At 38.5% G+C, this 27,679-nt stretch overlaps 2 protein-coding genes across 2 annotated transcripts in view; one reads left to right on the forward strand and one right to left on the reverse strand.

Annotated features, from left to right (window-relative positions):
• Positions 1 to 9,693, forward strand: part of LOC149773170 (matrilin-1-like) — a 160,772-nt gene extending 151,079 nt beyond the window's left edge. The window contains exon 7 of the mRNA XM_089946733.1: positions 9,192 to 9,693. Coding sequence (XP_089802859.1) covers positions 9,192 to 9,271 — 80 coding nt within the window. The 3' untranslated portion in view covers positions 9,272 to 9,693. The remainder of the gene's footprint in view (positions 1 to 9,191) is intronic.
• LOC149773171 (uncharacterized) overlaps positions 1 to 27,679 on the reverse strand; it is an 82,437-nt gene that overhangs the window by 38,996 nt on the left and 15,762 nt on the right. The window contains exon 2 of the mRNA XM_089946734.1: positions 2,890 to 3,040. Coding sequence (XP_089802860.1) covers positions 2,890 to 3,040 — 151 coding nt within the window. The remainder of the gene's footprint in view (positions 1 to 2,889; positions 3,041 to 27,679) is intronic.

A 27,679-nucleotide genomic window follows, 5' to 3' on the forward strand; every position in this document is an offset into this window, starting at 1 on the left:
CTGGCAACCATTGCAGACATTTTTGTATCATCATATCAGCCCTATTTAAGACTAACTTCATACTACAGACCCTAATTCTATTGCTGGCTGGATGTCAATAAATTAAGACTAACATCGTACTATAGGCCCTAACTCTATTGCTGGCTGGATGTCAATAAATTAAGACTAACTTCATACTACAGACCCTAATTCTATTGCTGGCTGGATGTCAATAAATTAAGACTAACATCATACTACAGGCCCTAACTCTATTGCTGGCTGGATGTCAATAAATTAAGACTAACTTCATACTACAGACCCTAATTCTATTGCTGGCTGGATGTCAATAAATTAAGACTAACTTCATACTACAGACCCTAACTCTATTGCTGGCTGGATGTCAATAAATTAAGACTAACTTCATACTACAGACCCTAACTCTATTGCTGGCTGGATGTCAATAAATTAAGACAACTTCATACTACAGACCCTAACTCTATTGCTGGCTGGATGTCAATAAATTAAGACTAACTTCATACTACAGACCCTAATTCTATTGCTGGCTGGATGTCAATAAATTAAGACTAACTTCATACTACAGACCCTAACTCTATTGCTGGCTGGATGTCAATAAATTAAGACTAACTTCACACTACAGACCCTAATTCTATTGCTGGCTGGATGTCAATAAATTAAGACTAACTTCATACTACAGACCCTAACTCTATTGCTGGCTGGATGTCAATAAATTAAGACTAACTTCACACTACAGACCCTAATTCTATTGCTGGCTGGATGTCAATAAATTAAGACTAACATCATACTACAGGCCCTAATTCTATTGCTGGCTGGATGTCAATAAATTAAGACTAACTTCATACTACAGACCCTAATTCTATTGCTGGCTGGATGTCAATAAATTAAGACTAACTTCACACTACAGACCCTAATTCTATTGCTGGCTGGATGTCAATAAATTAAGACTAACTTCATACTACAGACCCTAACTCTATTGCTGGCTGGATGTCAATAAATTAAGACTAACTTCACACTACAGACCCTAATTCTATTGCTGGCTGGATGTCAATAAATTAAGACTAACATCATACTACAGGCCCTAACTCTATTGCTGGCTGGATGTCAATAAATTAAGACTAACTTCATACTACAGACCCTAATTCTATTGCTGGCTGGATGTCAATAAATTAAGACTAACTTCATACTACAGACCCTAACTCTATTGCTGGCTGGATGTCAATAAATTAAGACTAACTTCACACTACAGACCCTAATTCTATTGCTGGCTGGATGTCAATAAATTAAGACTAACTTCATACTACAGACCCTAACTCTATTGCTGGCTGGATGTCAATAAATTAAGACTAACTTCATACTACAGACCCTAACTCTATTGCTGGCTGGATGTCAATAAATTAAGACTAACTTCATACTACAGACACTAACTCTATTGCTGGCTGGATGTCAATAAATTAAGACTAACTTCATACTACAGACCCTAATTCTATTGCTGGCTGGATGTCAATAAATTAAGACTAACTTCATACTACAGACCCTAACTCTATTGCTGGCTGGATGTCAATAAGGTCATCCACTCAAGATGAGAAGGTTTAACAATGTTGATATTTTTTGTTTTGTTTTCAAAATGTCCACTGCAGAGGCCCTGTTGGAGTTTAAATATTGTAATTTAGGACCAAACAAATGCAATCTGAAGTACTTTAGCCAAACCTAATTGTCCACACAATCATCTGTTTAGGAGAAATAGAGACAACATGATTTTCAAGATGGCCAGCCTGGAGGCCATGTTGGAAGTAAGGTCATCAGCACTACATTCATGCTGAATCAAATACTGTAAGAAGCTGACTTGTCCAAGCAATGTCAATATGAATGGATGTAATGCTCGGGTCAGATTAGACCCATGGTCATTTCAGTCCAAATAATTATGGTGGGAAGTATTTTAGAATAAACACCAAATTTATGAAGAGAAGTTGATACCTTAAGATTTTCAAGATGACCTATATGGTGGCCATGTTGGAGGTCAGATCAGCCATTTTTCTTTTAGAACCATTCACATCTCGCAAGAAAAGTTTTTGCGAATCTCCCATGTTAATATGACAATGCAATCAGAAGTAGTGATGCTATTTTCAAGATGCTACAGTAGAAGCCATCTTGGATGTCTGAAGAACATGGAGAACCAACCTGATCTCAAGGAAAAACTATTTCATGAGCCTCCCAAGTATATATTAAATGAAGTAGCAATAACATAAAATGGATGCTGGTCAACAGATGACAGCTGGACAACGAATACATTACTATCTATAAAAAAACATTTATGTGACTTTGCAAAAGATCCACGACTAAATTTCAGTTTTCATTCATGCTTCAATTCCAATATATTTTAGGTTGCAATTGTGCCTCAATCATATTTTGATTATGTCAGGTGCAAATTACACTTTATCAAAGTCTGTGAGTTATCTCATCCACTGCACTAATTTAATATAGCTTTACCATGCACTTATGTATGTTTCAAATCACAAACTTATTTTACAATTTAGTTATGATACCTCTCACTGGGGTTCAAAAACAATTACATAAGGAAAGTGAAGTGTCCGTATGTGTATGTGTGTTTCTCTGTGTGTGTGTGTTTGTGTGTCTGTGTGTGTGTCTTTATGTGCATGCGTCTGTGTGTGTGTGTGTCATTCTGAGACTTTAATAGACAATATAGAGTATGTCCTTTCACACTTTCACTCACATTTTTCTTCAAGAGACTCACTACTATTGTTGGTCTTAAGAAGATTATATTGTAAAGACTTTACACTGACCACTTTATATCTTTATAATGACAATTTTGATAAGCAAACAGTATGCATAGAAACATCAAATGTCCTTGACCTTTTTAGTCGCACTTGGATGTTCTCTATCTCTTTGGGATCACAGAACCCATTCAGCAAAATGTTGGCACCATTCCTCGCCAAAACTGTTGCTACTTCTAAACCTATACCAGAAGTTGATCCCGTCACCAAGGCAACCTTATTTTGAAGAGCTGTCAAGAAAAATAATGAAAAATGGTAAAGTTTGTAATATTTATATCACTATTTCAACTTTCAGCATTAGTACTATATGCTTACACAAATTAAATGCATGCATATCATGAGAGGTAATGCTTTCATGATTCATTTGCCCAGAACCCAGATTTTCTCCACAAAACTATCGAGCATATGAAAAAGAAAAGAAAAGAATGAATGCCGATGCTGATACTATCTTTATAATGTGACTTGCTGCCAACTTTTAAGTTTTGTTTCAACTTTTGTGCTGACAGTGCATTTTTTGTACAGGATGCACAAGTGATTTTGTAATTTGCATGTGAATATGATTTATCTAGCTTCTTATAGAAAACTTTATCTCGTGTATAACTCACATGCAACAAGAGAATAAATTAATGTATGCAATGTTTATTCTTTATTGTAAAATGTTATTGTGGACAAACTAATTTGTAAATCTAATATTTCATTGTTACAGATTTGAAAATCGATATTTCAAAATGATAACTTGTTTGACTGAAATAGTATTTTCTTATTTGCAAATATTATTTTTGTTATTTCAGATATTTTTGGGGGGTTTGTTGAATATTGTATTGCCAACGACATACTGTTTTTTTGAAACAAAATAATATTTCATGATTTCTAAGTATATTTCAGGTTACAACAATATCATCTGGAATGCTTTTCCAATTTACTGATTCGTTACTTTATCATATTATTTCTTTATCATTTTCATATACCAGCCTTACTTCGGAGCTAGTAAGTTTAGGTTGTCCGTCCATCAAGAAACATTTGCTTGCATGACCTGTACCATTACAAGTCTTGTAAAATGAACATGCATCGATATACACATCACATCTACATTGTGTTCTGCCTACTACAATCAAGGCAATAGCTCAGAGGCCAAAGTCATGACAAGGAAAAAATATAACTATGTGAATTGTATCGATCATGTTGGGCTGTAACTGTTTCAAACACATGTGAAATTAGGTATTATCTTTGGTACAAATCATTGCTAAATATTGTGTCACAATCATGCCCACTACATTGATGATTTAGGTCACAGCAAGGGAAACTTTTAAACTGTGACATGCATCTTTGTTAGTTCTTCTGGTCATTATGTTTTGAGTTACAGGAGATATTTCGTAACCAATCAGTGTGCCAAAATATTGACAGTTGAGACACCACCATTTAAAATGTCTGTCTAACCATGATATGACTCTTTGTGTCGTAATGCCCCCCTTCTCTATATGAAAGAAAACAAACAAAGACATCAAAAAGGAGAAAGAAAAGAAGAAAAAAGCCCCCCCAAACAATGAACACTGAAAAGAAACAAGCGAAAAGTCATGTCTATATTAAGTTTGTACTCCATTGTTCTAAGTGGTTAGAGCGTCGACCTTGGATGTTGAAGAACATGTGTTTAAACCCCAGCCGAGCCATACGAAAGACTTTAAATAAAATTTGTACAAGCTGATGCCTTGCATGGCACTCAGCATTAAGAGTTTAGTGTTAGGACTGGTTGGGCTGGTGTTTGAAGTGTGATTGGGTGGGACATCATGCTGTATATCTGCGGCATGATGCCCCAATGCTAGACTTCACTTTGAACTGCCACACTGCAGACATTGTAGCAATATGACTAAAACACACACATGCACACACACCTATTTACTTGCACAAAGTACAGAACTGGCGACATTACAAGGCAGCGTACAGCAGATGTCACAATAAACTGATAACGTTACAAGGCAGCGTACAGCAGATGTCACAATACAATATAACACATCTGAGTCATCTTATACTGTGTGATTCTTCGTCTTTTCTTTTAAAATTATGTATATTCAAATCTGTAGTTAGTGCAGTCATTGTGCCCATGTATTTATGTAAGGAAGCGATTGACTAAGGGTGTATTTATTCAAGGAGATAGTAGTCCAAGATGGCGCAAGAACTGACCTTAGAGCAAGGCAAGCAAGCAGTTGCATTGGATGCTGTACCTTAGGGGCCTTGAGCTCCAGTTGACCCAAAATATTTGGCATGCTACAATGTTATGTATATCTATATTTTTGGTAAATCTTGGATATGATTTTGTCAATATTATTTGTAATTTTTCTGTTCTACGATATAAAGAGTAGATTGCAAGGATCTAAATATAGTTGCTGACAGTTTTTTGACCATCAATAATAATATTAATAATAAAACCTGTTGACAACTTTGGGGTAATTTCTCATTGGATGGGTTAGTCAGTGTGTTCTTTTACAATGTGGGATATTTACAATGATCCATATACCTAGTAGTAACAAAATGCATTTTCACCCCTTATGCTTGTATATAAGCACACAAACTGAACAATTTAGTTATTCTTATCTCTTGTGTTCTTGTTGTAACATCAGTTCTGCAGACTATTTTATGCTCTGTTTAAATATTATTTAAGACGAAACATTTGTTTAGATTCTTCACTGGAAATACAAAGTGCTCATTGGACTACACTAATATTCTGGGATTACTGTAAATAGTTCAAAGGAGTTCTAGACAATGTCATTTTGATACATCAGGACTATTGGCAGACCTGTACGTTCAACAATTTGAAACTCACTGGGAACATCTGATTCTTTTGAACTTGAAAAGAACCTTTTAAGATTATTTTGGATTCAATTCATAATACTGTAAGTTCATCTTACACTTTCATTTCATAATTTTGACATAAAACTTGTTTTTGCTACTTTCTATTACTTAGTTTATGACCATAGAGTCGTAACAATGGTAACTCCACCAGCTGGGCCTTGCTGCCAGTGTGGAGCCTCAAGCCTAGCAAACTATAAGGCCGGGTCTGGGTATCGATGACCCAAGGGTCTAAACAACCTTATGGCAGTCAAATATTCTGAAAAGTTTACAAGCTGTGAAAAAGCATGCAAAGTGGTGGTGTAAACTAGTACCATCTCACATTCATTTTCTCTGTCGCTTAATAATAATAATAATAATAATAATAATAATAATAATAATGTGTCAAGGGAGATAATCAATTATGCTTGCCAAACTGTAGGTCTTAATTCCTCCAAGTTTAAGCAGTTGGTATTAATGTTCATAGAGGGCAGATCTAATACATTTTTTCTTGGCCCCAGTTGAGATTGCATTAAAATTGTCAAATAAAAGCATTTCAGAAGGATGAAACATTTTCTAACATTTTGGTCATACAGTCAGATTGTGAAAGTTGGTTCATTTAGGATCTTTTTCACCTTCTCCAACACACTGACAAGATTGATCTTATTCTGCTTTGCAAGTAATGCTTAAGCTATTATGTTCAATTTGTTGCCGGTTGCTGTGTTAGCAAAATGTACCTATTGGCATTTGTCACCCATTACTGTGTAAGAGAAAGTAACTAGTGATATCCATCGCCATCGTGGTGTTAGTTGTTGTTGTTGTTGTTGTTGTAGGGTTTAACGATATTTTTCAGCACAAGATAGGTTATACATGGAGGCCAGTATTACTGGTGGAGGAAGAACCTGGCAAAAACACAGAAAGAACCACCAACCCACAAGAAGCTACTGTCAAGCTTTCTCACATACCCACATTGGCTGAATCCGAGATTTGAACCTACTGACAGAGGTGAGATGGCAGTGATCCATAACGGAGAGCGCTTTAGACCACTTGGCCAATCGGGACCCCTCGTGGTGTTAGAAAAACTACCTTGTGGTGATCGTCAACCGTTGCTGTAAGAGAATGCACCTGGTGATCTTTTGTTTCCCACCACTATGTCAGAGAATTCACACAGTGGTGTCCGAGAATCTACCTAGTGGTATTTGTGGCCAATCGCTGTGTTAAAGAAAGTACCCAGTGGTAATCGTTGCCCATTGCTGTGTTAGACAATGTACACAGTGGTTGCATCATGCTCTTTACTTTTGGTGTTACAATTTTCTTAAGCTAGGTAACAGAAAAAAAGACAAAGCCAACAAATTTCATAAAATTCAACAACAAATTTATTTTCCAAGAATACATAGTGAAAATTTATTTTTAAAAATTAAATCACAAACAGTCCTAAAAGTTCTATCACAAGTGCTAAATGAATTCCAGTGGTATTCCAAATAAATTCCAAGACTGAATGTGTCGATGTAGCTGTAATCTCAAATGTGCTAATGTGCTAATTGCCTGAAATGTGGCTATGTGTTAATGGTTTTTGATTTATCACAATACTATAATCCAAAATGTCCTTATCTGGATTCACTATAATTCCAAATTAATGTTTTATTCCAAGAATATTATTGAGCACTCTGTAATTCCAGATAATAATAATTTGAATAAATATATCCACCTAAGTTAAAACTGAAAAAAAAAACAATAACACTGGTTCTGTTTCGAATGTTAAGGCTGCATTTCAAAGAAATTTATGGAAATTCTATGTTGGAATCAATACTATATCTTTAACTCAAAGTGAAGCAAACGTGTTTACAATTAATAATGATCTGAATATAAATCTATAATTATACAGAAATATTTAACCATGTATTATACTTACAAAATAAATGTCACTGGTCAGGTAGACCATGAGCATGATTTTGGACAAAAGTCAGTTACAAAATATATATATATATATATATATATATATATATATATATATATATATATATATATATATATATAACACATAATCATCGAGACAAAAATCAACAAATGCTCCAAATTAAATATACATAACACCTCCCCTCATAAAGAAAAAGATGATTTATTCTTTGAAACAGTGTTTAAATATACATATGATTAAAGTTAAGATGATTGCCTTGAAAACATATAAAATATTTGTGGCAATAGTTCTATGTGGAAGTCTAAAATAAAAGCTAATCAGTTTTGTGTCTTTATATACAAATTTTAGCCATATATTTACACCAATAGCAACCCTAGATGGCTGGACCAAGTTTCATATTTACCATCTGGCTCTTGTATCATGGTTTTTATTATATCTTTATAAATAAATTTATTATTTGCTCTTACTGTAAAGAGAAAAGTTTTGTCAAGTATTATATGGAAAGTATTTCCAGTTTAGAAGAAAGAAAATTATTTTTCTGCTTCACTGACATCTCTGAAATAAGAGCAGAGTGCTGTAGAAATATTAGTTTGTCTTGTTTGTTTTCTTTCATCAAGACTTAATAGGGACCATTGTGCATCACACAGGTGTTTAATAAGTACATTACACAGGTGTTTAAAAAGTACAACACCGTTTGTCCTCCACATTGGATATGATTCAAAATTGTCAGTAGTTACTAAATTAACAATATCTTGAGACATGTGTTCCTGAACAGTTGATATTTCATTTTTCCACTGAGATAAAGCAAAATATTATCATGCCAAAATATATTTTTAATTGTCTTCCAGATTGCTTGAATTTGTTTTTCCCTATTTGTCCAAATATATTCGAAAATCTGTTTTTGCCATACACCATCTTCGTTCAGTATAAGGCACCTAATCCAGGAAAGCGTTATATAACACATAAATAAGTTCAAGTAAATCACATGTAATCCCACTTCTTAAAAGGGAGCTATAAGACTATCTCTTTATACCTTCTCGGTTTTCTCACCTCAAATAAACTTGAAAATTCAGTTATTTTATTTATGAAGTGGATGACTTGGTACAGCAGCAAAATGATGAATACATTTTGGCAAAATCAAGGATTTTATCAGAGCAATTTGCCAATATGGGGAAAAGGTCTGTTCCACCAGCTGAATAATTTCGTTATTTCCATCAATTTCGTGAAGTAATTAAATTCAAACATATCCAAATTCAATGAGAAATCTACACCAAGTAATCTAAAACTGGCAACTGACCAGTTAATGTCAATTTCGGGACATATTGTTTCATTATAATTATTTTTATTTACAATCTAAATGCATTTTGATTTAAAAGAATTGCAGTGCATACCTGTGCCAAAGCAAAGTCGTTTAAAATTTGCAATGTTGTCTTTGACAACAAAGTAGAATCGTCTAATAATACAAAAGCGTCTTCAACTCTAATTATAGAACATTCCTGCAATATTCATGTTCTGTTTTCTTTTGCAAGAAGTAAAATTCCTATCATAAATAAGTAGGGGGATAAAGGGTCTCCCTTACGACTACCTCTCTCCAATTTGAAACGTGGAGATTAATGACACAACGTTTTGATTCATTGCAGAATACTCTCAACCACCGACAAATAGATTCCCCAAAGTTAGAAGATCTCGGGGCATTCTCCAGAAAATCCTATTCGACTGACATGAAAGATTTATGGAAGTATGTTGGTAAGAGAAGACCAGACTTGTTTTATCCCAATAAATACAGCATGAGACTGAAATAATGAAAAACGTTGCATATCATATCCAGCATTCAGAGACCTAAAGAGAAAGCCACCAAGATGTTTCCAAAGAATTTGTAGAATTCACAGTAAATCCATCGGAACCAGAACTAGTATAATTTTTCATATCTTCAGAACAAAACCACATTCCTTAAAAGTACATGTGTATGTTTATCTTCACGCAAACATATTTCATAATCTGAAAGTTTTATGACGATTTAAAAAGTGATTGCTGGTTTGTCAATTATTGTTATTTTGGTTTTTATCTTTCTGATGATTTACTATCTCATTCTGACCTGTTATCCTTGTTCGATCTTCAGTAAATAAAACTCTTTTATTGTTTTGTTTATGTAATTTCTCTTTTCGAGGTAAAGGAAATATTTAGATTTTTTCACCAGACTTTTACTACCTTGCTTTTGATCTTACACCTTCATGCAGATGAGCCTTATGTATCTACTGATTGGGTTTTGCTACCATTTGATAGGTGTGACAAGATCTGCAGTATTTACAAACATCACATTTAAATTTTGGCCAACAGAGATGATGCGAGATCTTGTGATAAGCCTTTCTGATCCCTAAATGACCAGCCATAGTGTTTACGACCATAGAGTCGTAACAGAAAATGGTTTTAAACAAAGTAACAGAGCGAAAAGCAGCATGCTTTTTAAAATTCAACAATTTATTTCTATAGAATACAAAGAGAAAAATGTAAAATAAACTTCTGGTATTGCTAAATAAATCCGAAATAATCCTAGAATTTCTAACAATAGTACTAATGATTAAAGTTATGAATAAACTTGGTATTCCAAGATATTGATGTGCCTGTAATTGCCAGTGTTGTGGTGATGTGCCAGCAGTGTTTTGTTGGATCACAATAATACAATCAAACTATATATATATATATATATATATATATGAATTTCACCATAAATCCATGCCTCTATTTCCAAGAATGCTATTTTTTAGTACATTCTATTTCCAGAGTAGAGTAACTTTAAATAAATAATCTGAATAAATAAATATCATCCCAAATGTAATGCTGGACACAACAAAAATACAACCGATTCTGCTCAGATCTTACAGCACGAATGATTAATGTTTGGCAAAGAAAAAACATATAGTCCTCTACTTGACCCCAGGTGACAATTAGCATTTTCTAAAACAACTATTACATAATGGAAAGATTTTCATCCTGGAGGGAAATGTTTACAATATAAAATCTCAGTTGTACTTAGAAGGTCTGTTAGTAAAAGTATAATATAAAATGTGCTCTAAAACTGGTAGGCCTGGCATTTCATGGGGAATTTCCAATGTTTTAGACTAAGATTAAGATAAACATTGTGTTTACATAACCAAAATAAATGATTCAGGGCAGGTCGAAAATGAACTTGATTTTGGATAAGATAAGTTATTGTTGTTTTAGGGTTTAACGCCATTTTTCAGCACGCGATAGGCTATATATGGCGGCCAGTATTAATAGTGGAGGAAGAACCCGGGAAAACCCCAGAAAGCTACTGGCAAGCTTTCTCACATACCCACATTAGCCGAATCCGAGACTCGAACCAATGCAGACAGAAGTGAGATAGAATGATCCGTAACGGAAAGCGCTTTAGACCACTCGGCCACTCGAGGCCCCTTTGGACAAGATAAAGTCCAAAGTACAATTATCAATAGCATATAATGAATACAAAATGTAAGAAGCAATGCAAATTAAACATTAAACAACAAATCTGTCTCGAAAATCATCGATAGCAGCTCTTCCGGAATTATCACTTTGCACAAATAACAAAATGACAAGGACAAGGAAATTCTAAATTATAAGAACAACTCTAAATAACTCTTCTCTGGTAGCTTAGGTCAATTTTCGTACTGATGGCCTTGGGACATGCGAAAATTAAGCGCAGCGCCCTCTGCTTTACCCGTCAGATTGAATGGCTTTATTTCACGCTCGATAGCTATGATCAAGTTATCTTTACTTCCAAAAATACGGTATCCATATCGACTCGTTTCGTTCATCGCGGAAAATAATTTGCATGTCCCAAAGCGTTAATAGCGCCACAATCTCAATAGGGTACCATTAATTACTGATCATCTATCTTCGACAGTGATCATCAGCGGGGGGATAAAAAGAGAAGAATACATTGGCAAAGCAAACATATATCGACGGCAGTACCCAGGTTAAGGTTGTAACTCTGATTCAATAAGTCACAATCTTCTAAAGGATGCATCATCGGCAATTAAAAGATCTCCATGTATTTTATTCAACGGATCACTTATTGAGGAAATTTTTCCTGTTCTCTGCCAAAAAGTGGCAGTATTTTTAACTGTTATTTCATCCTCAGCTTAAAAAGGGATTCCTTTTATTATCAATATTACTCTACTTCAGACTGTATAATGACCAACTGATAGTGATGAAGGTGTATTAAAATGCAACTCCTTCCGATAGGTGTATTACAATGCAACTCCTTCCGATATATGTATTACATTGCAACTCCTTCCAATGTAAGTGTATTAAAATGCAACAGCTTCCTATGTATGTATATTAAAATGCAACTCCTGCAGCAGCAAGAGGTGGAGGTGGACCCTACGGCCTCGTTTTGGTATTTATTTTATAAAATCGTTGCTTCCATGCCAATCTGCCCGCTATTGTTCTGCGCCAATAAGTATACGAACTTTCCTGAGGATGTTTGTTGATTGGTCTCGAGAAAGTTATTCCATCAATCCGCCCTCCCTGCTGCTATAGGGTCCAAATCCTTCAACATGAAGTAAAACGAATGCTTAGATGGGAGGATGGTGGACCCTACAACGTCATAAAAGATAGTATTGCTTAAATCCACCCTTCTACGTCTACTTTATCCACTATTGCCTGTCGACACTATATATATATATATATATATATATATATATATATATATATATATATATATATATATATATATATATATCCGCATATACTATTTGTTTATTGCCCTTGAGACAGTTATTGTCCAGTCCACTTCTCCTGCTGATATTGGAACCTAAATCCTCCAACCATTAGCAAAATCAAATGGTTGTACAGCGAGCTAAACGCGTCGGTCCCTGCAGCATTTATATAGCAATTACGGCCCTGCTACTGTGTACATGTATAGGTAAATATGTTCCTGCGTTGAGTACGTTCATCGGCTTGCCAACCGTGAGAGAGAGAGAGAGATAAATATTTTTAGTTCCGTTAGTTAAGTGCAGGCCCTCGCGCCTTTGTTGTTGTTATTGTGTGTCAAGTGGGGGGCGGGCGACAACTCATTCGGCCTTATAGTGATTTGTTAGGTTGGGTATGTTGAAGAGACGAGTGAGTGATTGAGTGAGTGATGGATAACAAAACGTGGGTTGCTGTCGCAACCAAAAATGTTATCGAAACCAATGCGATACCGCAATCTGGAGTCATGTCAAACATATCGCTGAGTAACATAAATTACATCCGTGTTTTTATGTCTGCCTCGAGAAAATATTCGAGCTGGATTTGCTTGTTTGTCAAACATCACGTCGTAGTACACCAACAAATTATTGATATCCCCGTCGAGATCACCGACCGACGGAGCATCATTGATATCAGTAATAAAGTCAATAATATCATCTCCGGCCGATGTATCAGCTGCAGTCTCCCTCGTATTATCATTAAAATCCCAAATCACACAATAGCATCGCTGATCATCCACTGACGGCGCCACTAAATATAACTTATCCCACGTAAGTCATCTCATTATCATGCTGAGTAGTAACTGAGTATTTCCAGACCCAGATGGCCCTACAATAATTGCTCGAATAGAGTTTGGCAATGCTGGATGTTGATGGACTGGTTCTATTTCTCGTGTCGCCGAGAAGTCAATGACATCCATATTATTAACAAATATTACGAATAATATGACTTTATACCGGGTTCGGTGCAAGAGATTTACTGATACCAGTAAATTAGCAGCAATAATGACAAGGAATAAAAGGCTTTCACTAACAGGCAAGTGTGTGAAATGTGGCACAAAATAATACAAGTTCATTTCGTCTCGTGAGACGTTAGGCTGTGATATCACTGCTTCACTTCGAAAATTACCAGGGACTCCATGGGATAAGTAGACTGGCGAAAAATATCTTCCTGTGTATAATTAATGAGGCCCTGGAACCCGACTTGATATTCGACTCGATGAGTGACATCAACCCAAACCAGAAGAGTCTCTGGCGTTGAAGGTGTTACACGTGCTGTTGCTTCAGACTGGTCAGCACGACAGGCACTATGGCAAAATTAACTACCACCCCTTAAACAAATTCAATATGGATATTTTGATGTCAGTACCCCCAATGACGTTCGTTTGTTTTACAGCATACTACTATTAAAACGCGTAGACGTCATCGATCCGCTAGCGGATTACGCACATATAAGTATGCATTAATTGTTGCTGATGTTGCAAATAGATACAAAGAAGCACAGCCGTTTTCGGCTAAAACATCAACCGAATTTGCATCTGTGTCTGAACGAATTTATCGACAAGCGCCCTTGCCACGGCCCCAGTTACTACAGGCTGATCCTTGCAAAGAATTTCTTGGTGCAGTAGCATCGACGATGAATTGTTGTTGTTGTTGTGTTTAACGCCATTTTTCAGCACACGATAGGCTATACAGATGATGAATTAACATAACGTCAAAATCAGACGAGGGCAAATTACAAATCATCATGATCAGGCAATCCTTTAACAATTTAATCAACACTTGCTGAGCGATTATTTGGATATCAATACACTCAAGAAATTTCCATAAACACAAGATCTCGTGAATGGGTTACAAGACTGCCAAGTGTGATAACCGCATTAACTAATGAAATTACACGTGGAATTTCTATGAAACCCATCAATGCAATCACGAGAAAACGCATACCAGAACAACATGACTGATTCTCAAAACAACCATTACTAGGTAATGTGACTTTCAGATATTTATATGACGCTGGGGACTTTGAAGGAGGGGGTCAAAAAAGAGCAACTAATCCAGTCTGGAGTGTAACAGCACATACAATTTTCAGCGTGGTAAGATCCACGGGTCGACCTGCACTCAACAGATTAGTGTAAATTGCTCCTCAACGTGGATTTGTCCGTGAACAATTACAAGGAATTTCTGAAGATACTCAACTACCTCCGCCTTCCCAAAAGTGAAGGTTCACTGACCTCCCTCCAACAAGGAGCTAGCGCCCCATCGTCGATTACACTCAAGACAGGTCTGGATCCCATTTTCACGTATATGGCCATGACTACTATTAATTCTATCCACGGTAAATTGTCCTGAATTATTATTCGAATACTGCTGCCATAACATTACTGCATTACAGATCGCACAGTGATTATTTTGTTGTTGTCGTAGCATCATGATGGTCGGTTTGCCTGACTATTTTATTGTTGTCGTAGCGTCATGATGGTCGGTTTTGCCTGACAAAAATTCCAAAGTGATCGCAACATTTTGTCGTTTAAATACAGAGGCAGGTCATTGATTAACGTAAACGTTTCACATGAAAAGTAAATATCACGCGTGCAAGTTAACCCTGCATATTGAACTAAAAAGTGAAATACCATTACTGTCATTTAACCAGTTCATAAAGAACAAATGCTCATGTCCCATTGCTGAAAGAAAAAAGGGGTGGGTGCATAACACTTGCACAGTGAGTAGACATTAATTATGTCGACCGCATCCAATGTGTTTTTAATGTCTGATTATAATATTGCCCACCCACCCCTCAGAAACTGGGTAAAGAAATATGCCCTTATATCACTAGCAGCAGAGGGGGCGAACAGACCAAAAGCTTTTTGCACAATAAGCCCTCCCCACGGAAACTATTCGATAGAAGCGTTATTTCGTCGAAATAACACTTTTATTCAGAAAACGAGACAAAAAAAAATGTCCTTGAAAATGCTTCGCATTTCCAGAAATGCTTTGTATTTCCGCTGATATAACGCGAGTTACTTCAATAAATCCGACTCGTATCCGACATAATTTCCACGGTGAGGTATCATCGAAAAATCAGGTGTAGTTTGCGCCCCCTCTGCTGCTCTACGAAATGAGTTTCCATGGGAATCTTCGATTCCTAAGAAAACATTTTTATGTCGCAAATAGTGTATCAAGGCCGACGCGGTATCGTGTCCGCGGGTCGTGTAAATTTATTGTCACAAATCCGTGCTGGTTTCTTTGAGCGCGACTAAAGAAATTCTTAAACTTATTAATATCCATATCGCCGCTACACCAGGTTTGATGAATATTTCTCAGCGTGTGAACATCAACTCCATTAAACACCGCAAGAAGATTACAGTTATCCCTGATTACTTTTGGAATTTGTGTATAACGCTGAGTAACATAAATCACATCAGTGTTTTTATGACGACCTCGTGAAAATATTCTTGCAGGATTTTTTTGCTTGTCCAGCATCACATCATCATACACTACTAGGTTATTTATTTCCCCGTTAAGGTCTTCCACGGACGGAGCTTCTTCAATATCAGTTATAAATTCAACAACATCCTCGCCGTCTTCACTCAGCGCTTTTGCACTCTCATTAAAATCTTTTATAACATCATAACAACGTTGATCATCCACAGACGGAGCTATCAAGTATAGTTTGTCCCATTTCATCCACTTCATTATCATGTTCAGCAACAGCTGTGTTTTACCTGATCCTGACGGTCCTATGATGATCATCCTAATAGAGTTTGGTAGCACTGAATTATGCTTGACTGGTTCTTTCCTTCGCGTCGCAGAAAAATCAGTGATCTCCATTTGTATATAAGGAATAATAATTATGGATCTATATTGTGTGAAGTGTAAGGCACAAACCCCTACGAATGATCTAACAACCATTACAACAAAAAATAACAGACAAGCACTTTCTGGTAAGTGTGCGCGATGTGGCACAAAAAAATTTAGATTTCAAAAAAAAAGCCTGACAAAGTCAGCGGAGGTGACATCGCAGCAACCCTCGGACGACTTCCAGGTACCCCTTGGGCTAAATATCCCGGAGAAAAACATCTCCCAGGATACAATTACTGCGGTCCAGGGACACGACTAGATATCAGACTTGATGAACAATCTAAACCAAAACCGGGAGAGTATCCGATAAACGCTATCGACGCAGCGTGTCACATGCATGATGTTGCTTATCGAAGTAAAGATCTACAAGACAGGCATATCGCGGATGTGAAATTAATTCATGCACTAAGCGCCATAAAAAATAAATCATTTAAGGAGTCACTCGCTAATTGGTTAATAAGATCAGCGATGAAATCTAAATTAGCATTAGGCGCTGGATAATTAATAACAATGGAAGCGATTTATTATTCCCCGGCCGGATACTGGAGAGGTAACTCAGCAATTAATAAACTCGCCAACGCGGCATCAGTAACACGCGAGGTTGCCAAAAAATGGCTGTCAAAACAAGCAATATGGCAAATCTACTTACCACCACCTCGACAAATCAACTTTGCACATTTTGATGTTAGTACCCCCAATGAAGTTCATCAGGCTGACATACTATTCCTGCCTCATGATACTGTCCGCAGAAAAATATACAAATACGCGCTAACAGTAGTTGATGTTGCCAGTAGATACAAAGAAGCAGAACCGTTAGCGACTAAAACAGCGTCCGAAGTTGCCTCTGCGTTTAAACGAATTTATCAACGAGGACCTCTAAACTGGCCACGATTATTACAAGTTGATCCTGGCAAGGAATTTCAGGGCGCGGTGTCATCACTGACAAAGCAGCATAACGTTACCATACGACGAGGACATACTGAAATTCATCGGGATCAGGCAATTGTTGAGCGATTTAATAGAACACTCGCTGAGAGATTATTCGGATACCAGTACGCGAGGGAATTCATTTACGATACGAGATCTCGTGAATGGGTTGCAAGACTGCCAAACGTGATAGCCGCACTGAATAATGAAATTACCAGAACAACAAACATGAGACCTGTAAATGCAATCACAAAAAAATATATACCCCGCGTCAGTGAACGTGTTTCAACGCAGCCAACGACGCTAGCGTCCCCACTACTGGGTAATGTCACCGTTAGGTATTTATACGAACCCGGCGAACTCGAAGGAGGAAAAAAAAGGGCAACTGATCCTATATGGAGCGTTACAACACATAAGATATCTAGCATAACCAGATCAACTGGGAGAAACGCAATCTACAGATTAGATTCAACTGCTCCTCAGCGTGGGTTCACACGCGAGCAACTTCAGGTGATCCCCGCGGATACACAATTACCACCTCGATCACTTAAATAACTGCAGCAGCACCTCTGCGTCGATTACACTCAAGACAGGTCAACATCACATTTTCACGCGTATGACCGCGATTACTATCTATTCTATCTACGGTAAATTGCCTTGGATTATTTTTCGAATACTGCCACAGCAATAAACAATTACAACTCGCGCAGTGATTATTCTGCTGTTGTTGTAATTGTATAATAAATGTTTCGTCGAGATCAAACTCGTTGCCATTTTTTTTGTCGCTCTGTTTGTAACCGGCTAATTTCTTTCTTATTGTATCATCAGCGATTGATCTGTTGATGCTGTCGTTGATAACATCATCTAATACAATTCTTCGTAACTGACCTATCCTTCTTACTCTTGACACGGCTAAATAAACTAAATTTGACCACTCGATGCGATCATCAACAATCCAAACTGTTGTATCTGAAATAGTTAGTCCCTGCGAACTGTGGATGGTCATAGCGTATCCTAGCGTCCACGGGGATTTGCTCATTTTCAGTGCCTGTTCAACAGCATCAATATCAACTGTGACAATATCATTTAATACTAAATTCTGTTTTTCCGGACCCGACGCAGTCAGGCGCCCTGGAATATCAACGTCGGTATTCTGCAATCGCGTATCAGCTGGTCTATAACACAACGGCACTGGCAACATGGGAAATTTCTTCTGATGTAACTGAAATAACCGCTGCTGAAGTGTGTCCCTGACTATCTTTCTACTTGCCACAATTAAATCACCTGGTTTCCACGTTTCCCAAAAGTCGCTCAGCGAAGTCTCTGGAATTATTTCACGCATTATCTCACACTGGACTTTATTGGTTTGTAGCCTGATCAACGCCTTAAACTCTTTCAGCGTTTCATCGAGTGCTCTAACATCGTTAGTTATTTCCTCATAATAATCTACAAAAGTTTTCAGCCACGTGTGTGGAGATTCACCTGTAAATGGCGGTGGTTGACCATGATCGCCGCACATAACAACTGCGGTATTTTTCTTTAGCAACCAATCCAGAAACTGTTTTAATGTATCCAACGGCACAGTGTCTATCTCATCCCAGATGATTATTCCAGGGATATATTTCGTTCCCATTCGCGTAGGAGTCCATGTGCCGCCGCTGTATTTGAAAAAACTGTGATACGTGCACGCGTTAACATCCCGTTGTCGCATCTCCCTGGCAAGTCTATGTGTGGGTGTTAGCACAATCATGTCAGAGTTTCTAAATAATTCTATCGCGCGAGTTGTCTTACCGGAACCACCAGCCCCGTTGAGATAAACTGTTCTATGTCTCACAACAGGATCGTGCACCGGCGGCAGCGAAGTTGTCGTAGAAATTGAAAATTTCCCAGATATTTCTGCGCCGCGATATTCATCCTCGATTTCAACATCAGCTGATTCACAATATCCATGCAACATTTCATTTTTTATTCTCCATGAACCCCACGATGGATCATTCGGTATAACCTTATTCAACGCCGCTAAGTGTTTTTTATCGATATAGAATGAATCCGTTGCAACTCTCACTGCGTCAACGGGAAACCTATTAATCATCGACAATAGGTTTATTGATACACAAGCTAGCATCGAAGATCTCAAATGTGTGTACTGAGATGATTCTCCGTCGATATAACTAAAAACAGTTCCTAATTTTTCCCCGTTTGACAGAAACACATCTTCGCGGGTACAAAACGTATTATTCGTGGCGGCATCAGCGACAATAAGATCCAATTCGGCCTCGTCCATGATTAATCGACTATGATGTAGTTTATGATCATACGCTCCACCTTGAGTAAATTTTCCTATTATTCTTCGTCCTAGATCTTTTGCGGCGCTTTCATCAGTTTGGGAAATTTTAGGAGTTCTTTCGATGATAGTGTCGATAAAAGATTCTGGATACTCCTGGAAATTATTAGTTTCTTCGATGACTTGCGGAGTTGGCAACCAAACTTCGGTTTGACGACAGTAGCATATAATCGCTTCACTGACCGTCAGCGACAGTAGTATTTGACTGTCAAGCATGTATCGCAATAACACTATCGGTGCCCATCGCTTCTCAACGAAATGTTTACCAAACCAAGCATAACACACAGGATGTAAACCCGTAGCGAGTTTAAACGACGACACACAAGCAACCCCGGTCAGGTCAAAATCAGGCAATGGTCCGTTTATGGCAACTCTTGTCATCGAGCTTGTAATATGACCAAACCGTTTAAAATACTCACTACATTCTCCCCGCCCAAGAAAACTTCCTGGATAACACGCCGTCATATCCACGGATATCATATCGCGGTGATCATACTGGGTATTCCACAAACCACCGTGTCCGTATTCGATACAGCTCTGTTGAATATCCTCGAGAAAACTCTTCGGGGTTGGTCTCCATGAATTTCGTTCTCGGGCTATATGCGTGACAACACCCGGGACAGTAAAACACTGCGTCAGTAACGTATCAGTGTTCGTCGCATGATATTTTTCTGCGAGTTTTTTCATTTCGTGATGTAATGCCGCCGTTCTGTATACCTCCCCGTTGGGTTTCACAAACTGATCAAACTCTCCCTCGAGGTCACTTCGGAATAACCACACCGACACTGGATCGGTTTTACTTATCTGATAAATAAAATCAAACATAGAAATGCTGGCATTTCCGCTCGTGGAACCACTAGCATTTTCCAATTCCGGATAATACTTTACAACACGATCTCGAGGAAATATCCTAACCGAGTCAGTCCAGGCGTGACTGTTATGATCGATAATAGTTATTGGTGCTCCACGGGAATCATATTTACTCTTGTACAATACCTCACCGGTCAACGATGAAACCGTTATAGGAAATTTTAGTAATCGTTCGAGCTCGGCAACATCATTTACTGACGCTCCTTCATCCACTACTTTTGCCGCCCACGCTGCTATTTTAGTCTGTCTTAGCGGTGTTAGGCCGTTTCCTCGCGCGGCATTTTTAAAATGTTCCATTACTCGCTCGGCTACACAATTCAACCCTGTGGATTTTATCAATGACTCTGACATCTTCATCGGGGCGAGTTTATCAACGCGTGGTTTCTTCATCGGATAAATTCCATAAATGACTGCGGTCACAGGATACGCTCTGGCATAATACGGTGTATCAATCCCAACAAGTACTCCCGGGTTTGAGTCTTTGGTTACGACGACGGTTTTCCCCCGCCGGGCATCAAGAATAGGGTCTAGTTTGTCTCTGATAATCCATGTTGTTTCACCTGTTTCCGTGTCGTCGACGCCAACGATAAATTTTATCTGAATGAAATATTTTTTATCATCGAGATACCCAATTATGTTCGACGCGATTGTATCGTTGATGGTACCATCAATGATGGCATTTTCAGAAATGATTTTATACGAAGACCACACATGTGCGGCACCATCACGACGAAACTCTTCTTTGGCGTTCTTGATAACACCAATTACGAGTGTGAGTTCTCGTCGTCGTCGATCAAAAGTTAACCGGTCAAGATCGAATCGACCTCGGGGAAATTGGAGATTTCCAGGTTTTATTCTGGATAGTCTTTCAAAACTCATTATTATAATTAAGACAAGTATTTAAATAGACAAATATATTATATGCACCAATGCAAGTGGATTAAACTAAATTCATCAGCGCCGTGTAGCAAACCATGCAGACACGAATACTGTGGACAACATGCTCAACAGGTCCGCGGTGGGAGTCTAGGACCGATACCGTGTATCAGATGCGGCATTGGAGTACGAGGAAAAACGCAATTATGTTCAGCGTGTGGGGGAAAACGCTATCGAGAACTAAAACGGTATTATGATAAAAAAAATCCAGCCTCGAACACGTTCTCGGAGCGTGATTACATAAATAAGTTTTCAGACAAATTATGAATTAGACAAATGATTTGCTTATAGTATAATGAATCAAGAATTCGTCCCCGAACAAGAATTTGTTCCCGAACAAGAATTTGTTGCACATCCAACTATTCCAAATTATGAGGCAAATCGAGATGGCATAGTACGACACTGCACGCGAAGACGACCAGTTGGTGGAGTTGATAATGGTGGTTATTCAAGATTTACTGTTGGGAAAGGGAGGTATTTATGTCATCGTTTTATTTACGAATGTTTCTTTGGAGTGATCCCTAAGGGTTTTGTCATTGATCACATTAACGGTAACATACTTGATAACTCTATAAACAATCTTCGCGTGGTCACTCAGAGCAAGAACTGCCTACTGGGTAACACAGGGCGTTGTAAAACAGTTGCAAGAAGAGCTATTAAATCTATAAACGCAATTACAGGTGAAGAAATTGTATTCCAGTCAATAAACGCCGCCGGTAGGTATTTCGGTATTTGTCCACCTTCTGTACAGCATGTCGCAGATGGGATCCACAAAACAGCATTTTCAAAGAAGCTCAAACAGAAGATTTCATTCTGCTATATAACTCTTATCGCTGACACAAACGACGATAACTCCTCCACGAGTGTGTAACGCTTTGCAGAGTTGTCGTCGTCAGAGGATTTGCTCCCCTGAGAAAGCCACCTTGATAAAATATTTTATCGAGTTCATAACATGTAATCATTTATTTACCGTAGAATATATATTTTTTTACAAACAATATCCTCGTTTTACTGAATATATCCGACTGTTTTGCTCTTCTGTGCTTGTTATATGACCGCGCTCGAGAAAACATACAATTAAAATATTTTAAACAAGTCCCGCCCACTGCTAGAGCGAATTTCCAACTCGCAAGTAACAGTTGGGTTATATACGAAATCGCTCCCTAAGACCTTTGGGTCGATCGAAAGTCAGCACGCGCAAGCAAAACCATAAATTTAATCCGCCAATGGCGGGTGTCTTTTGTGCACCATCCAATGGTCGATTCAATGGATGGTTTTGCTCTGCTGCTGACCGTAGAAAATGACCCACCTGCATGTTTGTGTCGTCATAGGATAAGTTAGGATAAGATTACATGTTCATTGTGCCTTTACTTGCTGTCATACTCGAATCAGAGGTAAAGGTTGTTCTGTGTTGTATCGTCCCTCCCGAGCTTCTAGACCGTTATTTGACGATCTAGAAGTTCCTCATGGGGTGAGTGACCCCCAAAAATAAACAGATAGATGGATGCATAAAGCTCTACGTCACCTGGGTGCCCACCAATAGAAACATTCAGAAAGAGTGTTGGCCAAAAATAAACGGTAACATGAGGTGCCTAAGGGAAAAATCACAACACGAAGGTCTAATATAAGACCAAGAAAAAAAAAATCCTAACAAAGGACTCATGAAAGAACCGTAGGCCGGTGAAGAGTACCCAGTAAGTGATAACCGCTCATCATCTATCTGTTTATTTTTGTTTTTGGTGATGCTAGCACGAGAAGTCCCTTGGACTAGAAATGCAAAGCATTTCCGGAGAAACTCTTCGAGTTTCCACGCTCATGCATTTAAAAATATAAAAATATATAATAATATGAATCACGAAAACATAAATACCATACTTGTTGAAATTAAAGAATTACAACAGCGAGGTTTTAATATTTTACTAGACACTGAAACAATTATGTCAGATTTTGAATCCTTGAATGAGCTATCACAATCGGGGAAGAACAATCTCCCCGCGTGTTATAGGTTCATTAAGGGTTTGCAAGATCGCATTTACAGATCACTTGCCACGATAACTGAAAATCAGGTATCTGAATTTATTCCACTGTGCCGTGCAGTTGAGAAGATTCGTCTTGGATTGTCAAGCGAGTATGAGACTCGAAAATTAATTAGCACCAGAGTGAGACGGTTAAAAGGTTATATAAAGAATCTAAGCGTGGTGAACCACGTCGACGTGGAAATGCCTTGCATTTCTGACGAAAATACTAGTATTTGTGACTACGAGGCCGACAAGGAAGTATAAACCGCCGCGTGTGACTCACAGCACAAAGTGAAAGTAGAACCTGAGAAACGCTAGCCCGAGAAGTCCCTTGGACTTCCGGGGAAACTCAAAGAGTTTCTCGAGTGTAAAGCACATTTCCACGGTAAAAAAAAAGTGTATTATTTTTTTTGCCCGGGCGTGGAAACTCTTCGAGTTTCTCTGGAAGTCCAAAGGACTTCTCAAGGGCGTTTTCAGAGTGTGAAACTCAAAGAGTTTTCGAAATGTTTTACATGAGAAGTCCTTAGACTTCCAGGATTTGCTTAAGCGTTTCAACATCAATACAACAATGAGAATAGTTCATAATCTGTTCTCGTTGACACCAAGCTGTGATCATATGATTTTGCTGTAGCTGTGTTAATTGTGACGACGTCAACAAGAAGTCTTCGTCGCCGTACACGTCAACGATTATTTTAACGGGGAAATACTGTTCCCCTAGGGAAACCCTAGGGGGCTGACTCTTTGAGTTTCCAGAAATGCTAGCGTGAGAAGTCCCTTGGGCTTCCAGAAATGCGGTTTTTATTGCCTCGTGAAGAATTTGCTTATCATGAATATGAACTCGTGCGTGAATGTATTCACACATTATATACAACTGTTTTTTTTTAAATGCGTGAGCGTGGAAACTCGAAGAGTTTCAGGACTTCACCAGTAAGTTCACGGAGACAGTCTCGCCACGCAGGTCCAACAACCCCCCCCGTTGGTCGGTGAGTTTAAAATTTATCGTTGACAACCACGGATTATTACACCGCAGATAGACCACATTGATTGGTTCTTGCACAATCAGAAAACCAGGGGGGTCTTTTGGTGTGAACGTATACAGGATAAACCCCTGCGTCGCCGTAGTATTATCTGATGCGCTGTAGCTACCGTCGATGACGTCACATACAAGATTGACCGCAATAACATCTGTGATATTTACGATCCCGGGTGAGATGTGTCTGCCATCGGATGCTGTACTGTTATCGTGTCTTAAAATAACAGGTTGTGGTTTTATTTTCGTGTACGCGGCAAGAATATCTTCGAAAGATTCCGCGATAAGATCAGAGACTGATTTTCTTAGTGTGTGTACGTTATATCCAGGAAGTTTAAAATCTGAAATATCCTTCACGGGAATACCAAATAGGGTTGCAAAATTCGATCTTTTTCGGTTTCCATAATCGCCCTTGAGATCCAGTAGATGTTGAATTACTTTTTGATTCATAAATTCCATCGTAGATACGAGTTTGTTTAGTTTTTCTATGGTGGTGATAATGTTCGTGCGAGAATGCAAAGCATTCCGAGAACTGCTTGCAGAAACGCTAGCGTTTCCAGTTCCAGGTTTTGTTATATCAGAGATATAATCTTGGAAATGTCCCCGCAACAGGTCTAGCTGTTGTTTATGTGCTTGTTTGATCGGATTAAAAAAATGAGCTTCTATATCTTCTGGCCGGTAATCCCGGCCTCCATACCCCTCAAAAAAAGCTGCCCCTATTATATCCAAGGGAACTTGATCTGATGTTGAAAACCGGGCTTGGCCTGATCGTAATTGATCTGAAAATAATAAATACTCGCCGCGCACGAGGTCGTGTAGTTCTTCCTTCGTGGTCTCGAAATCCGACTTCGATGGTGGCGGTGGACCCGGTCCGACCTCGGGTCGTTCTTGTGGCCATCCTAATACTGTTCGAAGAGAGCTGCTATAAATATCCACAGCGTATCCCGGTGTTGAGATTTCAATGACCGTAGACAGCGTTGGTTCGTGCGCGGATATAGATATTTTGGATTCCTTGCCGGTGGTTCGTTTTATTTGGCGTTGTATTTCCGCGTTGATTTCTTCGATTTGATAACTCCCAGTGGGTAGCGTAATTGTATCCCAGTCGAATTCGTCAGAGTCGACTTTGCTTTTCCACGAGAACACAAACGAATTATTCGGCTGTTGACCAGAAAATGATTCCGACCTAATATTGGGCCAGCTGTGATACACACTGAGCTTCGCCAACGCGATTTCATTTACGGTAATAGGAGTTCGAAAATTAATACTGAATTCTGGTTTCGTCGACGACACTGAAATCATTGTTGTTTTTACCGGGGTTGTGTTTGTAACTATTTGCTGAAGCAGTTCCTGTGGCGTTGCCATCAGTGACATTATTTATTTGTTTAGTTTTCAAATAGTCATTGTACACATCTGACATTAGTTTGAATTCAGAATCTGATATCGACGTAGCGTCGCTGGATTGCACGTCTAACGATGATGATATCAGCGATGATAATTTCTGATATGCGGTCGTGGCTGTATTTAATTTTGTCGTGTAATCGTGTAATTTTGTGTTAGCACACGAGGATATTTTTTTTGCTATGATGCCGAAAACTCCTGCTGTTGCTGTAGCAGCGGAAACAGAGATCGTGGCAGCAACTACTGCAGTCACTGGAGTGACCGCTGATAGTATTACTCCCGCGGATGCAACAACGGCGGATACTGAATAAACCATAACGTCTAACACTGTTATGCGTCTGCGGTATTTTTTTACTTTTTGACTGGTTACTTCGATGACAGTTTTTAACTCAGATTGCCACTCACGGACTTGATTATATCGATATTGTTGAGCATCTGGAAATCCTTCGGATTTCAACGTTGACATTATTATTTAAAATCGCTGGCGATTTTCAATTACGCGGTAACCAATTGAGGCGTTGCAGCGACGAATTCCAAACAAAACCAGTAAGATGTTGCTGTTAAAGTATCGTCGGCGGCTTCAAGCATAAATGTTTCCTCGGTTCCGCTGTTTAGTATTACAGTGCAAACCCCGGAATACTTATCGGTGGAATATCTCCAAGGATATGTTGTGAAGATTTCAAATTTAGCGGCTGAAAACACAGACAACCTGTAAACACCGGTGGCTGTTGCTGTATATTTGATAGTGCTATTTTGTCGTGACCATGTTGCGAATCCCGATGATACCGTGAATACGATGTTGGTGATATGCCCGGGAGTAACTCCAGTGGGGACTTTAATCAGACTGGTTTTGTTAACGATCTCAGGAATACCCGATACTATATTCTGCTGTGTTTGTTTGATCGTGTTAATGTTATTTTCTATTATCTGAACTTGATCTGAAAAACTTTTTTCCGTTCTGACTACACCTAACCGGGTATTAATCTTATTGATATCGTTGGCGTTATTAGTAAGATTTGGTATGATTTCAGAAAGTTTCGTGTCGACGACTGGAGGATCCCCAAAGAACTTATCCACGGCCTCATCAGTTTTTGAGAAGTTTCTTCGAAGTCTTGTAAACGCGCCCACGTGAACATCATACTCTGCACGCAGCGTATTTAGTTTACCGTTGACGATGTCCACGTATTGTTTGTTTGACGCATCCTGGTCGGATTCGGGATTTGCTAACGCGGTTATTTTGTTGCCGCTCATGTCAAGTCCGCCGGTCATTACGTCGCCGGATTTTGTTACTTTGTCGCTGACTAGGTCAACAACGAGTTTGTACTGCGCGTCGACGTATTGTTTGTTTGCTGCATCGTCGTTCGAGGCTGGATCTCTGAGTACGGTTATTTTGTTTCCATTCATGCTGAGTTCGCCTGTCATCGTGTCACCGGCTTTTTTCACACATTTATCAACACCTTTATCAATACTGTCTTTGATGCTTGCGATTGATATGTTCGAGTCCTTGATCCGGCCGCCATCACTAAATGCAACGAAATTATCCTTGGTAGCTCCAAGAACTCTGCGAATTATATCATTCCACTTAATGTTGCTCGTTCTTAGTTTTCCTTGCTTGTCTTGGAAAATAGCAACTTCATCTGGGTCAACTCCAGCTATATTCAAAAGATTATCGACTTCATCTCGGGTCGCATATTTTGAGAGATCAACATCTGTGCCAGGTTTGACTTTTCTTGTGAAAGGTCTTCCGTAAATATCCACCATTATTCTTATTGCTGTTTTTCAAATGCTAGCATGAAAATGCCTAGCATTTCTCGATGCGGTATATTCATACACTACTCGATGCGGAGGAGTTGCTGGATTTCTTGAGATTGCATCAAGAACATTTAAAACCTCGTTTCCACAAATGGGCGGATCAACTAATGTTTGTGTTGGTAGCGTCGACTGCCACACTGGAACATTAGAAAATCTGCTGTTGAGAGTGCGAGGCACTCCG

This window comes from Sinohyriopsis cumingii, unplaced genomic scaffold, assembly GCF_028554795.1.
Source record: "Sinohyriopsis cumingii isolate HCF-2022 unplaced genomic scaffold, ASM2855479v2 utg000873l, whole genome shotgun sequence".
NCBI lineage: Eukaryota > Metazoa > Mollusca > Bivalvia > Unionida > Unionidae > Sinohyriopsis > Sinohyriopsis cumingii.